Below are 21,613 nucleotides of genomic sequence, written 5' to 3' on the forward strand. Positions count from 1 at the left end.
TTTCATGACTTGACATTACACTGGATTTTAATACGTTTGTTCCGTTTTATTTTTTTCAGTTTTATTTATAGAAGATTCTTTGTTAGGATCACCATGAAAATGGAAGCATAAAGCAGTTTAATAATAGTAAAACAATTAAGTTTCTGATGTTGTGTCACTTGAGTAGATTGTCAGTTCATTGCTTTTGGAAATAGAACTTGAGGAGATCAAATCAGTAGAGATGAGGAAAGATTCATCTTGATATTCTTCAGCAACTGTGAAAGCCTCTGAATTACAACCACGATACACTCTTGATTTAGTCATTTATCTTTTCTTGGCATACTCATAACCTGACCCTGTATTTATTTTGGGTCTTTTTAATAACTATTTGGTTACCTTTAAACATCTGAATACATTGTAAGTTATTATTTGCCTTACCATCCATATAATGGGATGGTCTAGTTTATTGCATCACATCGTTAGGCTCAGAGAGATTCCCTTGACCCTTTTGGATATTTGAAAAAAAGTTAACTTGACCTTAACTCTGGCAACCAGCTGGCAGCCATTTGGCATTAAGGTGTAAGCTCATCAGGTAGTGGTTTGCCCTTGCCTCTGCTTCTAACCCTGCTCACATAACTGTTCTTGGTGAGTGTGTTTGTGTTTGAAATGGACCCTTAACATTTTACTTCATCTTCTAGGGTACATTAGCTCAGGCTGTAAAGAAAGGAGAGTGGATCTTGTTGGATGAGATTAATCTGGCTGCTCCAGAAACATTAGAATGTCTGAGTGGTTTACTTGAAGGCTCCTCTGGCTCTCTGGTGTTGCTGGATCGAGGAGACACAGGTAGCACTTGATCCCCTTGGGGTTTGACTTGATGCGAGACCTTTTGGCCTCTTTAAAGTAATATTCTTGGGACTTCCCTGGTGGTCTAGTGGGTAAGACTCCGTACTCCCAATGCAGGGGGCCTGGGTTGGATCCCAGGTCGGGGAACTAGATCCAGCATGCTGCGACTGAGTCTGCATGCTGCAACTGAGACCCGGGGCAGCCTAAATAAATAGATAAATGTTTTTTTTTTTTAAGTAATATTCTTTTGGTTAGGTAGATTACATGGGCCTCCCAGTGTGATTTATTTATTCTGTAGATAGTAATTTTCTGCAAAGTCTTATTGTTAGGTGATTTAGGGAATGAAAAGAATAAGATAATTTGTCAAGGCATTTGGGTAGTGGGTAATAAGGCGGCATGCACACTCAGTGACAGTGTACGCGCTGGTGAATAGGTGATGAAACATAAATAGCATGAATAACCACACCATAAGAGATGGTGGGATGGCAGTTTAAGATTAAGTTGTGTACATAGATCTGGAAACTGATTTTATTGGGGTTTGAGAAAAGGCAAGGATGGTTGAGCAGCCAGTACCAACCTTGCTGAGCCTTGAGGCATAGTGGTTCACCCTGGGGTTCAGTGGAGTTAGTCTTCCCCTGGTCACTTATTGTTACAAGTTGTTGAGAATTTATAGTTTTCTTTTAACAGAACCACTGGTTCGTCATCCGGATTTCCGTTTATTTGCGTGTATGAATCCAGCAACTGATGTGGGCAAAAGAAATCTCCCACCAGGAATAAGAAACAGGTAAGGGGACATGGCTTGGTTCCTGGAGCTGTTTTTAAAATTAAGTTCTCTTTATTTATTGATGGGTAGTATTAACGTAACCAACCCTCATAACAATGCTTGAAATTTATTGACTGCTGATAGAGGGATCTTTTTACTTGTAGTAGTCTTCTTCTTTCTGTAGGTGGTAGGAATGTGGAAAACTCCAGAGCACTGGGAGATTTTTTCCTTTGGGTTGTTTGTATGACATTTTTTTTTTTTATTTTTTTTTATTTTTTTTTTTTTCGTATGACATTTAATGGCTCATGGATATTGCTGAAAACAAAAATCTTTCCTCCTTCAGATAGCCTTTTAGTTATTAGCTATTAGAAAACCTTCACACAACGAAATAGTAGTATATCATATAACAACGTAAGTGCATTTTAGGCAGAGTCCACTTGGATGAGACTAATGATTTGTAAAAGAACATTTAAGTTTCAGTTTTCATCATTAAGCACAGACTGACATGAACAAGGTGTTTTATGTGTGTAGCATTTGGGAAAAGGTAAGTGACCTTGAAGAACCTAAGGGCAGGACAGGAATAAAGACGCAGACATAGAGAATGGACTGGAGGACACGGGGAGGGGGAAGGGTAAGCTGGAAGGAAGTGAGAGAGTGGCATGGGCAAACATACCATTGTAAAGCAATTATACTCCAATAAAGATGTTTAAAAAAAGATAAATGACCTTGTTTATTGTTAGTAAACTTTTGTTGAATCTGAGTTTTAAAATAGTGTTAAAACTTTACTAGATCTTCTCCCACATTATAAAAGTAGTAAAAGCTTTTTAGGAAAATTTTATCAACCACAAGTATGTATTTTCCTTTGCTACAACTATTAATTTTTGATAGTGAGGAGGCTTTTTTGTTACTGTTGCATGTACTTGTTGTTACATATAGTTGTAATCAAAAACACCTTCTGAAAATGAGGATAAAGTCTTATTTTTGTAACTGTTTTTGCAAGGACTGTTTGACTTTCTTAGAAGTAGTAATGGTAGATTTTTGGTAACAGTTACATTATCTTCTATTTCATTATGATCAATCTGTATCTCAAGTTCAAAGGCCTTCATAATTCATATTATAAGCAGGTAAAATGAGCTTATATAATTTCTGTCTTGTGTTTCTGTATTGTCAGAATAGCTGTATTAACTTCCTCAAAAATGGTTATTATGGAATAATAATTGTCTTAACAGGTTCACAGAACTTTATGTAGAAGAATTGGAAAGTAAAGAAGACTTACAGATCCTTATTGTGGATTATCTAAAAGGCTTGAGTGTGAACAGGAGCACAGTGCAAGGAATCATAACGTGGGTTCTTTCTGGTTTCTCTTTATAAACTTTTCCTCTGAGCATAAAAATGTGTACCTCATGCCACATATACTGTTTTCTTCTTTTTTGCTTCTAACGAGAGAAGACTGATGGAAGGATTATTTAGATTTTATTTTAATGTTGGAACCTTATGGACTCCCTTGGATTTTCCTAAGGAAACTACATAGAGAGCTTATGAGAATATGTATTGTCGATCCCTTGGATTTTCCTAAGGAAACTACATAGAGAGCTTTTGAGAATATGTATTGTTGATACCTATGACAACATGTAAACAATTAGATAATGCTCTCCTAATTACTTCTTTCTTCACAGCTAAGAGTTTGAATCCCTTGAGGAGATATCAATGGCTTGTATTTTGATCTGCCTTGGTGAAATCCTACTTTTTGCAATTTGCACATTAGCTTTGTGGAATGTAGAGGGGGAAGGTTGATATAATTGATTGAGGCCAGTTTGGAATTATTAGAGTGTTAGCTGAATGAAGTATAGAGTGGATATATCGCTTGGTGCTTTAATCTGAGTTTCTTTCCTCTATTTTTTGTATGCCTTGTGGAAAGGGTGCGGTCTTTTGTATCATACCCCCTGGGTTCTAGTGCTGGCTCTGTCAGAAACTAAGTCTGTCATCTAGGGCACGTCACTTAGTTGATTTTATCTGTGTCCTCTAAAACAAGATATACAATATGTAAAGATTTTGAAGTTGGATCATATTAGTGTTTTACTTTGCTTTTTGTGCTTTTTTCCTTTTTTTTTTTTTTTTTTTTTTTTTTTTACAAATAGTTATTGAGTGGCTCAGATGCTAGGGATACAGCTATAAATAAAACAGACAATCTTGGTTCTTTTCATGGAGCTTTAATTCTACAGGTGAAGATAATCAGTAAATACTGTTATTTTTGGTTGTGATAAGTGAAGAAAAAGAACATATAAAGCAAAATGCTGGTTAGAAAATAAAACTTGGAGCCCGGTTTTAAATAGGTTAGTCAAAGAGGCATTTGTCAAAGGGCTTCGGAGTGGTTTGTCACACCACATTTTAAAATCAGAGCACTTTTTGTTAGCCAAGAATATTTAGACAAAAGCATAAATATGTGTAGTTAAAATTCAAAAAGCTGGAGATAAAGCAGTGTGGCTGAAGTGTGGCTCTTATAAAACGCTGATAGTACAAGAGGTGCATGTTCCATATATAAAAACCCACTTCTTGAATGTAGAGTCTGTCTACAAAAGAAAGAATGTCTAGCTAGATTGCAAAGAGGGAAGACAGATCTCATTTGGGCAAGAACTTGGGTTTCATCTCTTTATTTGGTTGCACTGGGTCTTAGTTGTGGCAGGTGGGCTCTTTAGTTGTGGCATGTGAACTCTTAGTTGCTGCATGCATGTGGGATTTAGTTCCCTGACCAGATATTGAACCTGGGACCCCTGCATTGGGAGTGCGGAGTCTTATCCACTGCGCCACCAGGGAAGTCCCTTGGGTTTCACCTCTGACACATGTTTGGTTATACTTGATCTTGTGGCATGTGATCATGAATTTAATGAATTTTTTTTTTTTTTTTTTTTTTGGCTACTTTGGGTCTTTGGTGCTGTGTATTGGGCTTTCTCTAGTTGCGGCGAGCTGAGTCTACTCTTCACTGCGGCGTGCAGGCTTCTGATTGCGGTGGCTTCTCTTGTTGCGGGCACAGGCTCTGGGCATGTGGGCTTCAGTAGTTGAGGCGTGTGGGCTCAGCATTTGTGGCTCGCGGGCTCTAGAGCGCAGGCTCAGTAGTTGTGGCGCATGGGTTTAGTTGCTCCGTGGCATGTGGGATCTTCCCGGACCAGGGCTTGAACCTGTGTCCCCTGCATTGGCAGGCGGATTCTTAACCTCTGCACCACCAGGGAAGTCCTTCATGAATTTTTGAGATTTGCACTTGATGTTTCAGTCTGAAACTTCTTCCATCTTGTCATCTTCTGGACTTCTAAATTATGTGGTAATGAAAGTAGAAATGCTCACCATATCATCATGCTTTGTAACATTTTGTCATTGTTGATTATAACTGTATCTGTAGACCTTCCTTTAAAACACCATTACTTTTGTTTTCTGTGTGCTTATCCATCACCATCAGAGATTACACAGGGACTTCATTTGACGCTCATATTAAAGCCGACTTTGGAACCCTGTGTTTGGATTCAGTATATTCTTGCTAAGGGCCTCTCATATCTCACTACCATTCCCTTAAAAATCAGACACATCTCACCTTTCTCCTCTTTGCATCCTAAGGGAAATTGATCAATACTCATTTTATTATTTTTGATGCTCTAAGAAGTTTTATGTAAGCTTGGCCATCTAATCTATAAAAATGCCTTTTGGTCCTTTTGTAGAGAAATGGGAACAACAGCAAAATAGTAAGGCTTATTAGTTAATAAAATAAATCTTTTGAACTGCATCCTCTTTGTAGGTTCTATACAGCTGTGCGGAAGGAGTCTGGGACAAAATTGGTGGATGGGACCGGCCACAGACCTCACTACAGCCTTCGGACTCTCTGTAGGGCCCTGCGATTTGCAGCCTCCAATCCGTGTGGCAACATCCAGCGCTCGCTCTATGAGGTCTTTGTACAGTCTGTGTTTGATTGGGAGCTTGGTGGATGGGCACACCATGGGGAAGGAGCAAGTGGGGATGCCCATGCCAGGGTTGCCAGTGTTTTCTGTTTAGTCAGATTAGCTCAGAACTTTTCATACCGGAACTACCCTGCCCTTTTTCTACCATTGTATCCCATTTAAAAGTTGTTCTTGGGCTTCCCTGGTGGTGCAGTGGTTAAGAATCCACCTGCCAATGCAGGGGACACAGGTTCAAGCCCTGGTCCGGGAAGATCCCACATGCTGCAGAGCATCTAAGCCCGTGCGCCACAACTACTGAGCCTGGGCTCTAGAGCCCGTGAGCCACAACTACTGAAGTCCGCGCACCTAAAGCCCGTGCTCCGCAACAAGAGAAGCCACCACAATGAGAAGCCCACGCACTGCAACGAAGAGTAGCCCCCGCTCGCCGCAACTAGAGAAAGCCTGCACACAGCAACGAAGACCCAACACAGCCAATAAATTAATTAATTAATTAAAATAAAGTAAAATAAATAATAAAAAATATATTCTTTTTAAAAAAAAGTTGTTCTGGGCACCAGCACCACCCGGGAGTTTGAATTTTGTTTCTGAAATAAGTTGGCCTGTTATTGCAGAAGGATAACTAGTGTTACGTGTATTTGTGTTTTCTCTAGGGCTTTTGTTTGAGTTTCTTAACACAGCTTGACAGGGCATCGCACCCAATAGTTCAGAAGCTCATTTGTCAGCACATTGTTTCTGGCAATGTTAAAAGTCTGCTGAAGCAGGTAGGTTCTTTTTTGATTTTTGACTTAAATGAAAGGTTGAAATATCAAGTTGTTAGCTGTTTTGTTTTTGGTTTTGGTGTTTTTGCAAAACTTGTTTCTAATTATAAAAGTTGTCAGTTTGTTCCACAAAATTTTAACATAGGTGGTGAAAATTCCTGATGATCCTGATCTTTGGAGTTTTAAACCCTATAGATAGTCCTTTCCATCTAAATCGTGTGTGTGTGTGTGTGTGTGTGTGTGTGTGTGTGTACATATATATATTTAAAAGTTAAAAAATCTTTTTTATATATTAAAATTATAATATATGTGTGTGTGTAGATTATCAAGGTAAATTCTAATACAGGCATACCTCACTTTATTGCACTTCATAGATATTGCAGTTTTTTACGAATTGAAGGTTTGTGGCAACCCTATGTTGTCAGTTGATGGTTAGCATTTTTTAGCAATAAAGCATTTTAAAATGAAGATACGTGCATCTTCTTTAGACATGTTATTGCATACCTAATAGATTGTAGTACAATGTAAACATAACTTTCATATGCATTGAGAAACCAAAAAATTTGTGTGACTGGCTTTATTGCCATATTGGCTTTATTGTGATATTTGCTTTATTGCCATAGTCTGGAATCAAATCTGGAAAATCTCCAAGGTCTGCCTGTATATATCTAATATAAGTAATATAAATGAAACCATCTCATAAGAATGTTCTGTAGTTTCTTTTCTTAGCCTAACTATATCCTGGATATATTTTTATGTCTGTACCACAGATCACTGTGAGTGACGTGCTTTCTAATTGTCACATAGCATTTCATCAGAAGCTTGCACCACAGTTTATCTGCACACCCCCCTTCTGATTGATGGTTGGGCTTTTTTTCCCCTTTCTTTTTCTTGTTTCTGTTATACACAATAACCATTTCAGTTTGACAGAAGAAATTGCGGAATAACATGGGATTGAAAGAGGCTGAGAGAAACTGGCTCACAAACTGACTTGTTTATGTGTCTATTGCTTGCTCTTTAGGAAGAAAGAGCCATTGGGATTGAGGGTACTTTGGATTCAATGTTTTTTCCTTTTAAAAAATTATACAAGTAACACATGAATATATACTTTTGGTAAACTGTGAAAACATTGAGAAAAGACTCAAGCTTGCTTTGATTATTATCCCATTACCATTCCCCTCCACTTATTTTTTTGTATGGTTTCCTCATGGTTATATATGATGGTGGCTTAACAGTTCTTTTTTCTCACTGCTCTTCTGCCCAACTGAGAAGTCCTTAAAAGCAGTGCCTACAACTATAAAAATGGCAGTTTTGTATAAATCAACTTAACTTCCACCATACCTTCAAAAGGTTATGCCATCATCTACAGTATTATCCTTAATGAATTAGTTTCTCTGGAGGGTTGCTTTTATTTTTAATGTCTTCTAGGGGATCCAGAACATAGTAGTGCATAGCGCCCCCCTCTCCCCGCCCCAATACAACATTGGCCATGTTTTGGGAATATGGTTTATATGAAATACATGTTTTTGACCAAAATACTTTATTAGAGTGGGAAGTTTGGTAGATGAGAGAAGAGAACTGAGTCATAAACTATCTGAGAAATTATTTTCATTCAGGTTTTCCCCCATATCTACCTAACCCCACCTGAATTATAAAACCAGTACATGTTGCCATTTTGTTCTCCTTCCTCAAAGTAATTTTTATTCATGTTCATTTTTGGGTTTTAGTGTTGAAAGCATCCAGAACAAGCAGCATTCTTGGTGACAATTTTTTCCCCACTTTACACCCCTCTCTGAAAGAATGCCATAGTTGTCGTGGGTCTGTGGGTTATTTCTCTAACTCTTGTGTCTTTCAGCCTATTCCAGAACCAAAAGGAGGTCGGCTTATCCAGGTGGAAGGCTACTGGATTTCGGTGGGAGAAAAGGAACCTACAATAGATGAGACGTACATCCTCACGTCTTCTGTCAAGCTGAACCTGAGAGACATCGTCCGAGTGGTCTCTGCAGGGTGTGTGGACCTTTTCTCACACTGCTCTGATGTCTTACCAGCCTAGGCATTGCTGAAAGTCTAGTCCTACTTCCTGAACTTTCACAGGGCTCTATTGTTATTCATTGGCTCAGTGAATAATTATTTTCTAAGTCAATCCTGTCACTTTTCTCCAGACATAAAACATCGTTTCTAGTTGTATCTTTGGTGGGAGCAATATGGACGCAGATTATTTTGGCCATCATTAAGGTTGCTTTTTAGTATTTTGCTGATGGATACTCATCACCCATTACTTGTTAAGGAGTAACAGTTACTCCCACTTACTGTTTCTCACTAGTGCAAGAGAGGCTGGAATTACTTTCCTCATTAGTTTCTGAGGAACCATTTTTACATAGAAACTTCTCAGGGCTTAAGAAATGTTCCATTAGTAGTGCATAGGTATATAAAAACGTTCTTTTATGATGATGTTAAATGTTATAGTTGTTCTTTTTTAAACGCTACATGATTTAATTCTGGTTTCTGTCTTTTTTCTCTCCTTTTAATTGCTTAATTGGCTGATCCTTTAAAGAACATATCCAGTGCTGATTCAGGGAGAGACATCAGTGGGTAAAACAAGCCTGATACGGTGGCTGGCCGCAGCTACTGGTAACCACTGTGTGCGTATTAACAACCACGAGCACACGGATATTCAGGAGTACATTGGTTGTTACACATCCGACTCCTCAGGGAAGCTCATGTTTAAAGAAGGTGAGGTTATAATTCTATTCCTTGGGGCTCCTCAAGCAATCTTCATCCTTTCCAGTTGAGGCACATGGATGGACGCCATAATAGCTGTTTTTTTCTTTCTCCCTGAACTATGTGATGGTTAAGGGGTGATGGTTAGGGCCCCAGCTTCCTTTGAGCCAGACTTATCTTGTTGGCTGTACACAGGACTGGGGCCTAGGTTTTTTTTTTTTTGTTTTTTTGTTTTATTTTAAATTAATTAATTAATTAATTATTGGCTGCGTTGGGTCTTCGTTGCTGCACGCAGGCTTTCTCTAGTTGCGGAGGCTACTCTTCATTGCAGTGCTCGGGCTTCTCGTTTTCCGGTGGCTTCTCTTGTTGTGGAGCACGGGCTCTAGGTGCATGGGCTTCAGTAGTTGTGGCGCGTGGGCTTAGTTGCTCCGTGGCACGTGGGATCTTCCCAGACCAGGGGTGGAACCCGCGTCCCCTGCCTTGGCAGGCGGATTCTTAACTTCTGCGCCATCAGGGAAGTCCTGGCGCCTAGTTTTGAAGAGTGCAGTTGAACTACTTCATTTCCTAGAGAATCAGAAGAGGGGTAAGCATTGAACAGAGGGAAGCTGAGAATAGATATGAGAATGGTGACCTAAATGAAAGTAGACTTTAGGGGAAAAAGTCAGTTGTAAATGTAATGTTCATCAGCTTTGGCTCCCCCTCTGTGTAAAATAAAAAGGAGTATTTTTAATTGAAAATTATGCTTCCTTGATACTCAAAACCACAAATTATTTGGGGACATGACTAGCTGCAGAGAATAATTTGCTTTGAAATTTAATGATAATCTAGGATTTGTTGATTTGTATATAACATTAAAAAAAAACTTTGGACTAATTTATGCACTAATTTTCAGTATGTATTTCCTCTAAGGTGTTCTTATTGATGCTATGAGAAAGGGCTATTGGATTATTTTAGATGAGTTAAATTTGGCCCCTACCGATGTGCTAGAGGCACTGAACAGACTGTTGGATGATAACCGTGAATTGCTCATAACAGAAACACAAGAAGTTGTTAAAGCACATCCTCGCTTCATGCTTTTTGCTACCCAGAATCCCCCAGGACTTTACGGAGGCAGAAAGGTGTGTAGCATTTGCCCCTTTACTCCTGTTTGTTACCGAATCGAGTAGAAAAGTCATCTTGCTAAGACTGAGATGTTTTTACCTCTTTTGAAGGATTTTTCTTTTTGTGGTGAATAGCAGAGCCTACATTTTGGAAATTAAATGAAAAGATCCTTTGTATCATGTTGTTTCTGTGCGTTTTCCAGATGCTTTCTAGAGCCTTCAGGAATCGATTTGTGGAATTGCACTTTGATGAACTGCCTAGTTCTGAGTTGGAAACAATCTTGCACAAGCGGTGTAGCTTGCCACCCTCCTACTGCAGCAAGTTGGTTAAAGTCATGCTGGACCTTCAGGTATTCCATCTCTCCATCATTTAGTTTCAGATGGACTGTGTTGATTAGATTTGGTGATCAGAATCTTCTGAGGCTTCTTGGGGTAGAAACAGCCCATCCACCCATTTATTATTTTTTTCAGAGTAAGGATCTTATCTTTAAAACTCATCCCATTAATATCCAGTTTTTGGTTTTGTGTTGTAGATTGGCAATTTAATACCATGTTAAAATTTTTCTGATAATTATATGTGATGACAGTTCCCTACTTGTGGATAATATGGAACATTTTACTTAGGTTGGAATTTGGCATCAACAAACTGCAGTTTTTGTTTTTTAAATGGGTGTAATCCTTGAATGGACATAACTAAAGAGATCCTTTATGTGTGGCTCTCCCTTTTCAATTCTACAAAGCTACAGTTTGTTGTTTTTTTTTTTAAGAGTATTCCCCCCACCTTTTCTAAAGATTTCCCAGAACTTACTCATTATTTATTTATTTGTTGCGGCAGATGGGCTCCTCAGTTGCGGTCGTGGGCTCCTTAGTTGCGTCTTGTGGGCTCCTTAGTTGTGGCATGCAAAAACTCTTAGTTGCGGCATGCATCTGGGGATCTAGTTCCCTGACCAGGGATTGAACCCGGGCCCCCTGCATTGGGAGCATGGAGTCTTAACCACTGCACTACCAGGGAAGTCCCGAGAATATCCCATTTATTTTATGGGGTCAAAAGTGGTTTTTATCAGAATTATACACTGTTAAATTACTTCGTAGAAAGCTAATAATTGCAACTCTTACTACTGTGGTCTCACACTGTGGTATTAATTTTCCTGCGTGTTTGCCACCATTTGTATTATTATTCGTAATTGTTTTCTATGTGTTATATGAGATGGAATTCCATTATTTGTTATGTTCTTTACTTACACATGGGTTTGAACACTTATCTTCAAATGATTGCAGTCCCTTAACATTTAAGAAAAATTAATCTTAGTGGAATGAATCATTTTTATGAGAGCTTAAATTTGTCAGGAATTTTGTATAAGTTGTACTGTACGCTTGCCATTGCCCTTTTTCATTTGTTTTGGTCCTTTAATAGTCCTATCGCAGAGGTTCTTCAGTGTTTGCTGGAAAGCAAGGCTTCATCACCCTCCGTGATCTGTTCCGATGGGCTGAGCGATACAGATTGGCTGAGCAGACGGAGAAAGAGTATGACTGGTTGCAGCACTTAGCCAACGATGGTATGCTGTCAGCACATGCTCTCTAACTGTGGACTTAGGGCAGATGCATGCTGTGTTATTACAAAAATTCTTGCCCAAATTGTGGTCAGTATATATATTTTACTAGGCATTGTAGGAACAGAGGCGTTCTCCCTCAAGTCCCGACTGATGTTGTAAGTGGTCCTGTTTCTGCAGGCCTCTGTGCTGTTATGTTTTGGTTGCTAAGGTTTTCTCACTCTTAGCTTCAGGTGGCCACCTGTGGGAGTCAGAATATGGACATAACGCCTTTAGGAGTTTAGGCAGGTGGTTGGTGGGGGTCTTTGAGCACCTTTTATCTGCATTGTGGTGACCATGGAGAGTTATGCTTGCGCCTTAGAGACGTACAGAAAACTGACGGGTTGGATAATACCAGAGTTCTGAGCGAAGGTAGTTACGTCATCTGAGACTCAGGTTTGTTTACGTTGGTTTAATCCATGGGAAGAATTTGTATGTTCCTCTCCGTGCTAGTATAGAAAGCCTTTCAGAATCTTCTGATTTGAAAAGTCTTGATGAGTCGTTAACAGGATGGTTACTAAGCATGGGGAGGAAATAAAACTAACCCACGAGAGTTACATTTTCTCTTCGCTGGGAAAGAGTACAGGGAGGAGCCCTTTTTTTAAACTTTTTCTGTCGAGGTATAACATAAAATGTAACAGTAAAGTAGGTAAAGTGCTCTGTTATTTCGTGTGCAGCTTAATGTATTTTTACGTATGTGGGTACCCAGGTAAATCACCACCTTGGCAAAGATTTAGGATATTTCTAGTACCTCAGAAGATTGCTTCATGGCTCTTGCCAGCCTTAACTCCTCGAGATAGATAATCGCTGCTCTGACATCTGTCACCAGTGATGGATTCTGCCTGAGCTTGTGCTTCATCTAAATAGTTATCATGCAGTATGTACTCTTGTGTCTGGCTTCTTTTCACTCAATCTAATGTGAGATTCAGCCATGCTGTTTTGTACGTCAGGACTTCGTTCCTTTTAAATTATTACTGTGTTGTAACCCATTGTATGGGAGATAATCGTGATATGTTTGTCTGTTTGCTTGTTGATGGACATTTGGGTCATTTCTGCTTTTTAGCTATTAGAAAGAAAAGCTGCTCTGAACATTCCTGAATGTCATTTGGTGCATGTGAGTTCATTTGTGTTGGATTACCTAGAAGTTGTGTTGCCAAGGCAGAGGGAAGGCGTATAGTTAGTTGTAGTAAGTTCTCCTGGTTTTCCAAAGTAGTTCTTCAGGTTTCCTCTTCACAGCAGCTAATGCTCCATAGTATCAGTGTCCCTTGGTATTGACACTTGACGGTTCCTTTTTTTTTTTTTTTTTTTTTTTCAAGGTTTTATGCTTCTGGCAGGCCGAGTCAGGAAGCAGGAGGAGGTTGATGTGATTCAAGAAGTCCTTGAAAAACATTTCAAGAAAAAATTGTGTCCTCAATCCCTCTTCTCCAAAGAAAATGTCCTAAAATTGATGAGTGAGTAGGCCATCACATCCAGAGGAGAATGAATTGAGTTGTATTCATATTAGAACCTAAATATGTACTCTGCCTTTGATAGGTAAATTGTCTACTCAGATATCCACGTTGGAGTCTAAGTTCAGCCATGTCGTGTGGACCAAGGGCATGCGGAGACTGGCGATGCTGGTGGGAAGGGCGTTGGAATTTGGTGAACCAGTGCTGCTGGTTGGAGACACTGGGTAAAGTGGGGAGACAGTAACTCGTTTTGAGGGTTCAGTTCAATTCAGTAGAGTTCATGTAGTGTGTGCCCTTCTGGTTAAGAGACACATGGTAGGGTGCTGTGTTTTGGGGAAGGGCCCCCTGAACCAAGGGGCAGGCGCCCTGTGTTGGCCACATGCCCTGTGTTGGCCAGCAGTGTCTGTGGCCAGAGCTCCCTTCTCTTGTTGACTGGGGTGTTCGTGGGTGTGTATTTGGAATTCATGCTCCTTGTTAATCTGGTGTGTATCTCTTAACAGGTGTGGGAAGACTACTATCTGTCAAGTGTTTGCGGCCTTGGCAAAGCAGAAATTATACTCAGTCAACTGCCACTTACACATGGAGACATCGGACTTCTTGGGGGGCTTGCGACCCGTGAGACAGAAGTCAAATGACAAGGTTTGTCCTGAGCAAATGATAACACGTTCATTTAAAGAATTGCAGTCGACTCTGCACGAGTCAACTGTGGGATTTTGTTCCTGGTGCGGCATACAGGTTTGATACATATCTTATCTTCAGATTTTCACTGGTCTGCAAGGGACCTCCGCAAGCATCCTGTTATGCGAGATCTGTTCCTTGTTCTCCAATCTTTGTTTTCTGCAGAGCAACTCCAGCAGGCACCCACTAGCTACATGTGTATTGTCTTGTGGAGCCACCTGCCCTTTAATTTCACCCTCTTCTTTTCCAAATTGTAGGAAGAAATTGACACATCAAGACTTTTTGAGTGGCATGATGGGCCTCTGGTTCTGGCCATGAAGGAGGACAGCTTTTTCCTCTTGGATGAGATCTCCCTAGCTGACGACTCTGTCCTAGAGAGACTCAACAGGTACACGAGTGTAAGAGGTCTACCCTGTGTTTGATGCTTTTGCTGGTCTGGATTTTATAGATGTTAATTCTTGTGCACAGTAATGTTCTTCATAGGTACACTGTATTCAGTAAAAGTTTAAAAATGATGATGAGCTATTGCTTTTTTTGGCTTTAGCACTCAAGTGTCTCCTTTAAGAGACCTAGTTTTTCTGTTCAGCTGTCAATAATCAGAAAGGTGGGACTATGGGAGGATAGGGCTAAAACAAACAAGCCGAAGTTAAAATTCTTTTTTAAGGCAAATTATGTGGCCATTATCTTAATTTTTTTTTCAAAGAACTAGAATCAAAATCCTGGATGTTACAGCTGTAAGGCCTCTCAAAACCCCAGACCAGGACGCCAGCCCTCCACATCAGACTTGGCTGGCCACGTAGACCCCTAGCCGCATACTGGTGTCGGATGTGAGAGCATGTGCTTGAGTAAGAAATCAGGCTTTGCTGGAGACATTCAAGCAAAGATGCTTTTCCAGAACAGAAAGGAAACTCGTGCATCAGAAAAGGTGACTAATGAACGTACTGAAAGAATATGGCTGCACAAATACTGAAATCTGATCAGATAAAAAAGTTTAAGAAGTTTCTCAAAACCTACACAGTAAGCCTACGGTAAACCTGCTTTTTGCAGTGTGAAAGACTTCAGGGCAAGAGAAGTAAAGCCTGAAGTGACCTCACCTGCTCAGAACATTGCTTCCAGAAATGTTTAAAAATGACACGAAGAATATCAATGAGATTTCAGGAATATCCTGTTCAACAGAATGAAGCCCTGATAGCCAGTGCAGGATGCCTTGGCCAACCACGTAGAGAAGTCCTGATGGGCAGATCCCTGATGAGATACCAGAAATGAGGGCTCACCTGACAGAAACTGCCTGAAAGCAGTAGCCACCGTGTGAACCAGACAGACATCTGTCCTGACCGGCAAATAAGAACCCCTGGAGAAGCAAAATTGCTATTTACCAGAGTAATCAAAATAAGTCTTGTTGTGCAATGAAAATAGTAAGATGCAGCATTTGTTGAGACCTTAAGACTCAGCAGCTTGGTCACTTGATTAGAAAAATAAATAAACCATTGTTTCTTCAAAATAGGTGTTCAGTCATGAGATAGGAAAAAAAAGTATATTACTAAAAGTAAGATAAGTGGAAATAAGCCAGGGGGGATAAAACGAAACAGGGACTTGCCTGGCAGTCCAGTGGTTAGGACTCCTCGCTTTCACTGCCGAGGGCCCTGGTTCATTTCCTGGTTGGGGAACTAAGATCCCTCAAGCTGCCCGGTCAAAAAGAAAAAAAAAAAAACAAAAACCCAAACTAAAAACCTCAGATCAGTGTGAATCTTGATGAATACCTGTGTTTCTCTCTTTATCGAGGTATAATTTACATATCATGAAATGTACCTGTTTTAAATGTATAATTCAATAAGTTATTTTTTTTCTTTCTTTTTTTTGGGGGGGGTTGTTTCTTTGTGTGGGGGAGGCTGGGGAGTTGGGGGGTGGCCACGCCGCGCGGCTTGTGGGATCTTAGTTCCATTAACTAAAGTGAAAGCTCAGCAAAGGAGATGACTTTTTTTTTTCCTTTTTGAGACCACTGAAGACCACAAAATAGAATACAGAAGCCTTTTCTAATCTCACATTCTCCAATTTTTCTTCTAGTGTCCTCGAAGTGGAAAAGTCTCTGTTATTAGCTGAGAAAGGCTACCTAGAGGACAAGGATAATGAGGTAGAGCTGTTGACTGCTGGGAAGAAATTCCGTATCTTGGCAACCATGAACCCCGGAGGTGACTTTGGGAAAAAGGAGGTAAAACTGTGTTCTTGAAGCATAATTTTTTTCTGCCTTTTGACCTCAGCTCACTGTACCCATAAATACAGTATGTAAAAATGTGTCTGGAATTTTATGTTGGGTAAAAACAGAGTAAAAGATAAAAATCCAGAGAGCCATTATGAGGTTGAAAAATAATTCTGACAGATAAAACATTTCCTTATTTGACGTCTCCCCTTTGTATGTGCCTGAAATTTCATTATTTCAATCACTTTGCCTGGCTTTTTACATATGTTAAGGTAACAGAGTCTCATGAGAGCTCTGTGTGGAAGTTATTACGCTAGCTTTATGGATGAGAAAAGTTGGAACTGAAGTTTATTCCCACGTTCTGCTTCTATAGTCTACTCTGTTAAACACGAGAGTGGTGATATGAATGACTTAAAGTGACAAAAAAGCAGTCACAGCCAGGATCCTGTCCTGGTTTTGCAGGTGGAGAGTATCTGTTCTCTCAGGGGTTGTGTGGGTCACCCTCAGACTGTTGGTAAAGGAAAGGGTGAGGGTGATTTCTTCTGTTCAGAAGGTGGTATGAGGGTCCCCCAAGCCCCACGGCCTCCAGGCTCATGAAGCCTCTCAGTGGAGAAGTCTGCGTTGTGTGTGGGACCCTGGTGTGTTCAAGTTAGGGAAAGGGTAGTGTGGTAGTAGGTCAGGGTGATGAGCGGAAACGGGTTGATCGGGGGTGAAAGCAATTAAGATTCTTGGTAACTTGGTGGCTGCCTGAAATGTGAAAATGATATTTAGGGCCTGATTTTCCTCAATAGCATAAGAAGAAAGATGATCACTGTGCTTTGGGAAATGTACTGAAGGGAAGAAATAACATACACCACGGTTTCAAAGTATGAAAACAGGCTCTGTGGCACGTGGAAATAGCACAGAAAGATCTGATTTCAAGGTTGTACGTGTTAACTTGCCTGTCAGGTTAGCTTAAGTTTTTTTTAGACAGAGATTGCCGGCTTTTACCGAAGGGAAAGCTAGCTTTTGGTTCTGCCTGCCTTGCTGCAGAGGGAGGTGGGATCCTGCTCAGCCGGGATGGTGCTGAGCAGCACATGCACACCCCTGGGGCCTTGGCTGAGCTGCTCCTGAGTCCAGGCGTTGTTCCTGGCCCTGCTGTGCTAGACCGGGTAGGCGAAGGATGGAGTTGATCTGTCCAGTAAAAGAAAATCGTTGGTGAACTTTTGTGAGCGGGTGTTATCTGACCTAGGGGGAGGGTAGGATGAATCCAGACTGAGGGCAAAGGCCCTGAGACTGGAGGACTAAACAGTTCTTTGTCATACAAGAGGTAAATATATCTGTTTGCAATTTCACTCCCTTTGAGCCACATCAAAGTTTTCTCCTTCTACTTCAGACAGCTCTCCCCCATGGGAAGATAGCGTTTATTTTCTCCAAACCACCAGTCAAGTAGCTGAAGGGAAAGTAAAAGGAAGGGCCTTTGCTTAGGGGAAAGTGTTGGGGTTTGGGAGTCATCTTCTGGGGCTAAATCCTTCTTGCACCACGGACTCTATAAGACCTTGAAGTTCTCTACCATGATTATAAAGAAAAGGGTGGTCGTACGAGCTCAGGGAGCGTGGTGGAGGTAATGAGATGACATGTGGAAGGAGCCAGACAAATAGGTGTTCAGTGAATTATAGACAGTAGTAGAGGTGATAAAAGAAGCATTGGGTACTTGCCACATTCACAGCCAGCATTCATTCAAAGGATTTGTTTTCTAGCTTTCCTCATAGGTATTAAATTCACATTAGAATTTGTGTTCTTTGTAGCTGTCTCCTGCCTTAAGAAACCGTTTTACAGAAATATGGTGCCCTCAAAGCACAAGCCGTGAAGACTTAACTCAGATTATCAGCCATAATCTTCGTCCAGGATTGTCTCTGGGCAGAACAGATCATAAAGGTGAGAGTGTTCGGGTGGTGGTGGTGGGGTGGGTGTGTGTGTTGGAGGGAGGGGAATAGCGTGTTCAGCAGTAGGTGTGTATGGCCTGTTCTACGGAGAAGGGATAACAAGTAGAGAGATCTAAGGAAAACGTGATACTAGCCTGTTGCCCTCTACCGAAGCATCCCTTCTTCACCTTGCTTCCATCACCGGATTACTACGTTTTAGCTTTCTGATTGTTTCACCTGTCGGCCATCTTTATATATAAGGCATATTTGTTGGCTAAAGATAAGGAAATGTGGTTTAAATTTTAATCATTACCACCGTTAGAAAATGTTCATAGAATTTTAAACTGCATTTCTTTAGTAGTTGTCAACTAATTTATTTTTTCACTTTATTTTAAGTTTTCCTTTTATTATGAAAATTTAAAACACAAGGAAAATAGAGTAGTATTTTAAAAACTCCCATAGACTTGTAACCTAGATTTAATAATTCTTAAAATATCCAATAAGAGCCAAAACATTTATTATACGGTTCTTTTTTTTTTTTCCAAATTGAGCCTAGATTGCCCTGATTAATCCCATATTCTCGGCATTGAATGGGCTAAATTTAGGACCTAGATCTGGTTCTAAGCCTTAATACAAACCCTAATACAAGTAGTTTTTTGGATCATTTTGCCTCTCTGTCTTAAAGAATATAAAAGGATGTCTGCTTCTTTGAGATTGAGGTTCATGGATATGTTCAGCTTTTTAAAGGCACACTAAAGCACAGCTTCAAAAATAGGTAGGATGGCTGTGGAGAGTAGGTGCATGGATCCCAGCCTCATCTGTGGTATATTAGGAAAGATTGGCTCTTTAGTCACCTGAGCACAGACTTCCTTTTACGAAGGGCCTTTACGGAACCTCAGTATTCACAGGTGTACACAGTGTTGTCTGAACAGCTGGAGTTCCCCTGGCTCCACCAATATCACAGCCACTCAGTGGTGCAGACTTGGCTAAGCCTGCGATTCCCAAACTCACCTGGACAACTTGTTTGAATACAGCTTGCGGGGGCCCTGCACCCAGGGCTTCTGATTCAGTCGGTCTGGTGTAGGGCATGAGAATTTGCCTTCCTAATAAGTTCCCAGGTGGTCCAATAATATTGGTCTATAGCCCACTCTCAGAACCTGTGACTTACCTTGGTTGTGTGCATTGGTGCATTTATGGTGAAAATTCAAGTAAAAAGAGAAGACAGAAATTGTTAAGCTGGCATGGTTTGTCTTTCGGCTCTGGGTTGGGACTGGGTCCCCCAAGGAAGTAACCTCTGAATCTCCTATGGGCTGCTTACTCTTCTGAGCTACTTGGATTGTGATAAGAATGGCGGAGGATGCAAGTGCTGTTAAGCTGCCACGTTTGCTGCATCATCAGTGCTTTTCATGTTTAACTGAGCAGACGGTTCCTCCACTGGGCATAAGCACTAGGACCCCTAGGACTTACTCTGAGCCTTACGGCTTGTCCTTAAGGAGCTTGTTTACTCCATGCTTTCCAGGCTGCATGGCAGCAGACTTTCCTGGGGAGGCATTAGAGACCCTGAGGGAACATGGAGCATGAGGGAGAAGTGGCTTAATAATTTATATCAGTTTTTTCATTTGGAAATGGATCAGGGTGGCACAGCATAAAAACATTTTTTAAATTGTGTAATATAAAACAGGAAATTAGGGAATTCCCTGGCAGTCCAGTGGTTAGGACTCTGTGCTACCACTGTAGGGGGGCACAGGTTCTATCCCTGGTTAAGGAACTAAGATCCCACAAGCCACACACCGCCAGAAAAAAAAAAAAGGAAACTAGACATAGCTTTTCTCCAGATTTTCTTTAAGGATATATATGATTCATTGAATTTAATATTTCAACTATTATGGATTCTAAATTGAGTTCTGAGCCTATTTAGGGTATTTAAGATATATTTACTGTATCATCTTAATGAAAATATAAATACCACTGTGGGTACCACTTTCTCTATTATTTTTGGTTCACAAATCTCTATAGTAGTATTATGCATACATTGATAATATAACAAAAAAAGATTCTGTAATGAAATCTTTTCTATATTTGATGTATTGATGAAATTGATGTATTTTAAAAAAATTGAGGGCTTCCCTGGTGGCGCAGTGGCTGAGAGTCTGCCTGCCGATGCAGGGGACACAGGTTCGTGCCCTGGTCTGGGAAGATCCCACATGCCGCGGAGCGGCTGGACCCGTGAGCCATGGCCGCTGAGCCTGCGCGTCCGGGGCCTGTGCTCCGCAACGGGAGAGGCCACAGCAGGTAGAGGCCCGAGTACAGCAAAAAAAAAAAAAAAAAAAAAAAAATTGATCTCTGAAGGGCATGTGAGCTGCTTTTTCCATTCTCAAACTCTCATTGATCAGTAGTTCTCAAAGCATTCTCTTTTCATTAAAATGACATATTGTTCAGAGCTTTTCTTTGAGTTGTATTTCTAGAAGTAGAAACAAGGTACTTCCGAGCTCCCATTAGTTGTGGCCAGATTGCTCTCCAGAAAGTTGGCCCCATTCACAGTGCTGCCAGCAGCTTAATTAGTTCCCCGACCAGGGATTGAACCCGGACCCCAATACTGAGAGCTTCGAGTCCCAACCACTGGACTGCCAGGGAGTTCCTGTCATTTTTTTGTTTTTAAATACAATGAAATCTGTTATTTTATCCTTGTTAATTTAATGGGTATTCTAAAATTTCATTTTCTTTTATTACTAGTGAATGGAGCATTCTCTGTAGTTTATTTAAAAATAACTTATTTTACATATTGTTATTTGTATATTTTTGGATAATATTCCTTAATTATCATGTAGGTTTCTCTCTTTTGTTATCTTCAATATTTGTTGTTAAAAAATACATACATGAACCCATCCCATCCACTTTATCTCTGATGATATTCTATTTCTTTACTAGTCATCATTTAATTCCTCTCTATTAATGGATAAATTATTTCATTTTCCTTAAGTCCTTGATTTACCTCAAATTTTTTCCACTCTGAAATGTGGATCCAGGTACTCATGTTTAACATCTAGCTTTTGAAACAGTATTTAATTTCTATCCTCTTGTTACTAGACTTTCCCCCATGAGGACAGGTCATTTTATGTTCTTTCTTTTTTTTTTTTTGTGGTATGCGGGCCTCCCTCTGCTGCGGCCTCTCCCGTTGCGGAGCACAGGCTCCGGACGCGCAGGCTCAGCGGCCATGGCTCACGGGCCCAGCAGCTCCACGGCATGTGGGATCTTCCCGGACCGGGGCACGAACCCGCATCCCCTGCATCGGCAGGCGGACGCGCAACCACTGTGCCACCAGGGAAGCCCTATGTTCTTTCTTAAGATTTGTGTTTTTTTCTGTAATTAGTATTTTTCTTCTAACCAGTTTGCAGTGTAGCTTGAAAGCTGTTACTGTATAGTCTACTTTTTATTACAGCAGTGCTGATTCCTCCCTATCATATTTTCTTTTTAAAAAACATTCCTTGGTATTCATGCTTTTTAGATAAATGTTTACTATTGACTTCAGAAGTTATATGAAGTACTCTACTAAATTTGATTGTCATTGCTTTGAATGTCTGTGTATGACTTAAGTATTTTGTTTCCAGACAAATATTTTACAATATGAAATTGTGAAAATTAGAATAGTCATTAACTTGAATCACGAAACATAATTTGTGAGTCCTCTG

General features: G+C 40.4%; 1 protein-coding gene and 1 pseudogene across 5 annotated transcripts in view; both read left to right on the forward strand.

The window, feature by feature from the left end:
* Nucleotides 1-21,613, forward strand: part of MDN1 (midasin AAA ATPase 1) — a 164,009-nt gene that overhangs the window by 48,245 nt on the left and 94,151 nt on the right. For all 5 annotated transcript variants that reach the window (XM_007126238.4, XM_028494642.2, XM_028494643.2 and 2 more), the window contains exons 18-33: nucleotides 678-822; nucleotides 1,510-1,606; nucleotides 2,815-2,928; nucleotides 5,370-5,517; nucleotides 6,180-6,290; nucleotides 8,143-8,294; nucleotides 8,842-9,020; nucleotides 9,918-10,126; nucleotides 10,312-10,458; nucleotides 11,523-11,664; nucleotides 13,014-13,148; nucleotides 13,231-13,369; nucleotides 13,646-13,784; nucleotides 14,081-14,211; nucleotides 15,888-16,032; nucleotides 17,808-17,937. In XM_007126238.4, the coding sequence (XP_007126300.2) occupies nucleotides 678-822; nucleotides 1,510-1,606; nucleotides 2,815-2,928; nucleotides 5,370-5,517; nucleotides 6,180-6,290; nucleotides 8,143-8,294; nucleotides 8,842-9,020; nucleotides 9,918-10,126; nucleotides 10,312-10,458; nucleotides 11,523-11,664; nucleotides 13,014-13,148; nucleotides 13,231-13,369; nucleotides 13,646-13,784; nucleotides 14,081-14,211; nucleotides 15,888-16,032; nucleotides 17,808-17,937 (2,263 nt within the window). The remainder of the gene's footprint in view (nucleotides 1-677; nucleotides 823-1,509; nucleotides 1,607-2,814; nucleotides 2,929-5,369; nucleotides 5,518-6,179; nucleotides 6,291-8,142; nucleotides 8,295-8,841; nucleotides 9,021-9,917; nucleotides 10,127-10,311; nucleotides 10,459-11,522; nucleotides 11,665-13,013; nucleotides 13,149-13,230; nucleotides 13,370-13,645; nucleotides 13,785-14,080; nucleotides 14,212-15,887; nucleotides 16,033-17,807; nucleotides 17,938-21,613) is intronic.
* On the forward strand, nucleotides 14,625-15,537 carry LOC112063747 (mitochondrial import inner membrane translocase subunit Tim9-like; annotated as a pseudogene).

Source organism: Physeter macrocephalus, chromosome 10, assembly GCF_002837175.3.
Source record: "Physeter macrocephalus isolate SW-GA chromosome 10, ASM283717v5, whole genome shotgun sequence".
Lineage (NCBI taxonomy): Eukaryota > Metazoa > Chordata > Mammalia > Artiodactyla > Physeteridae > Physeter > Physeter macrocephalus.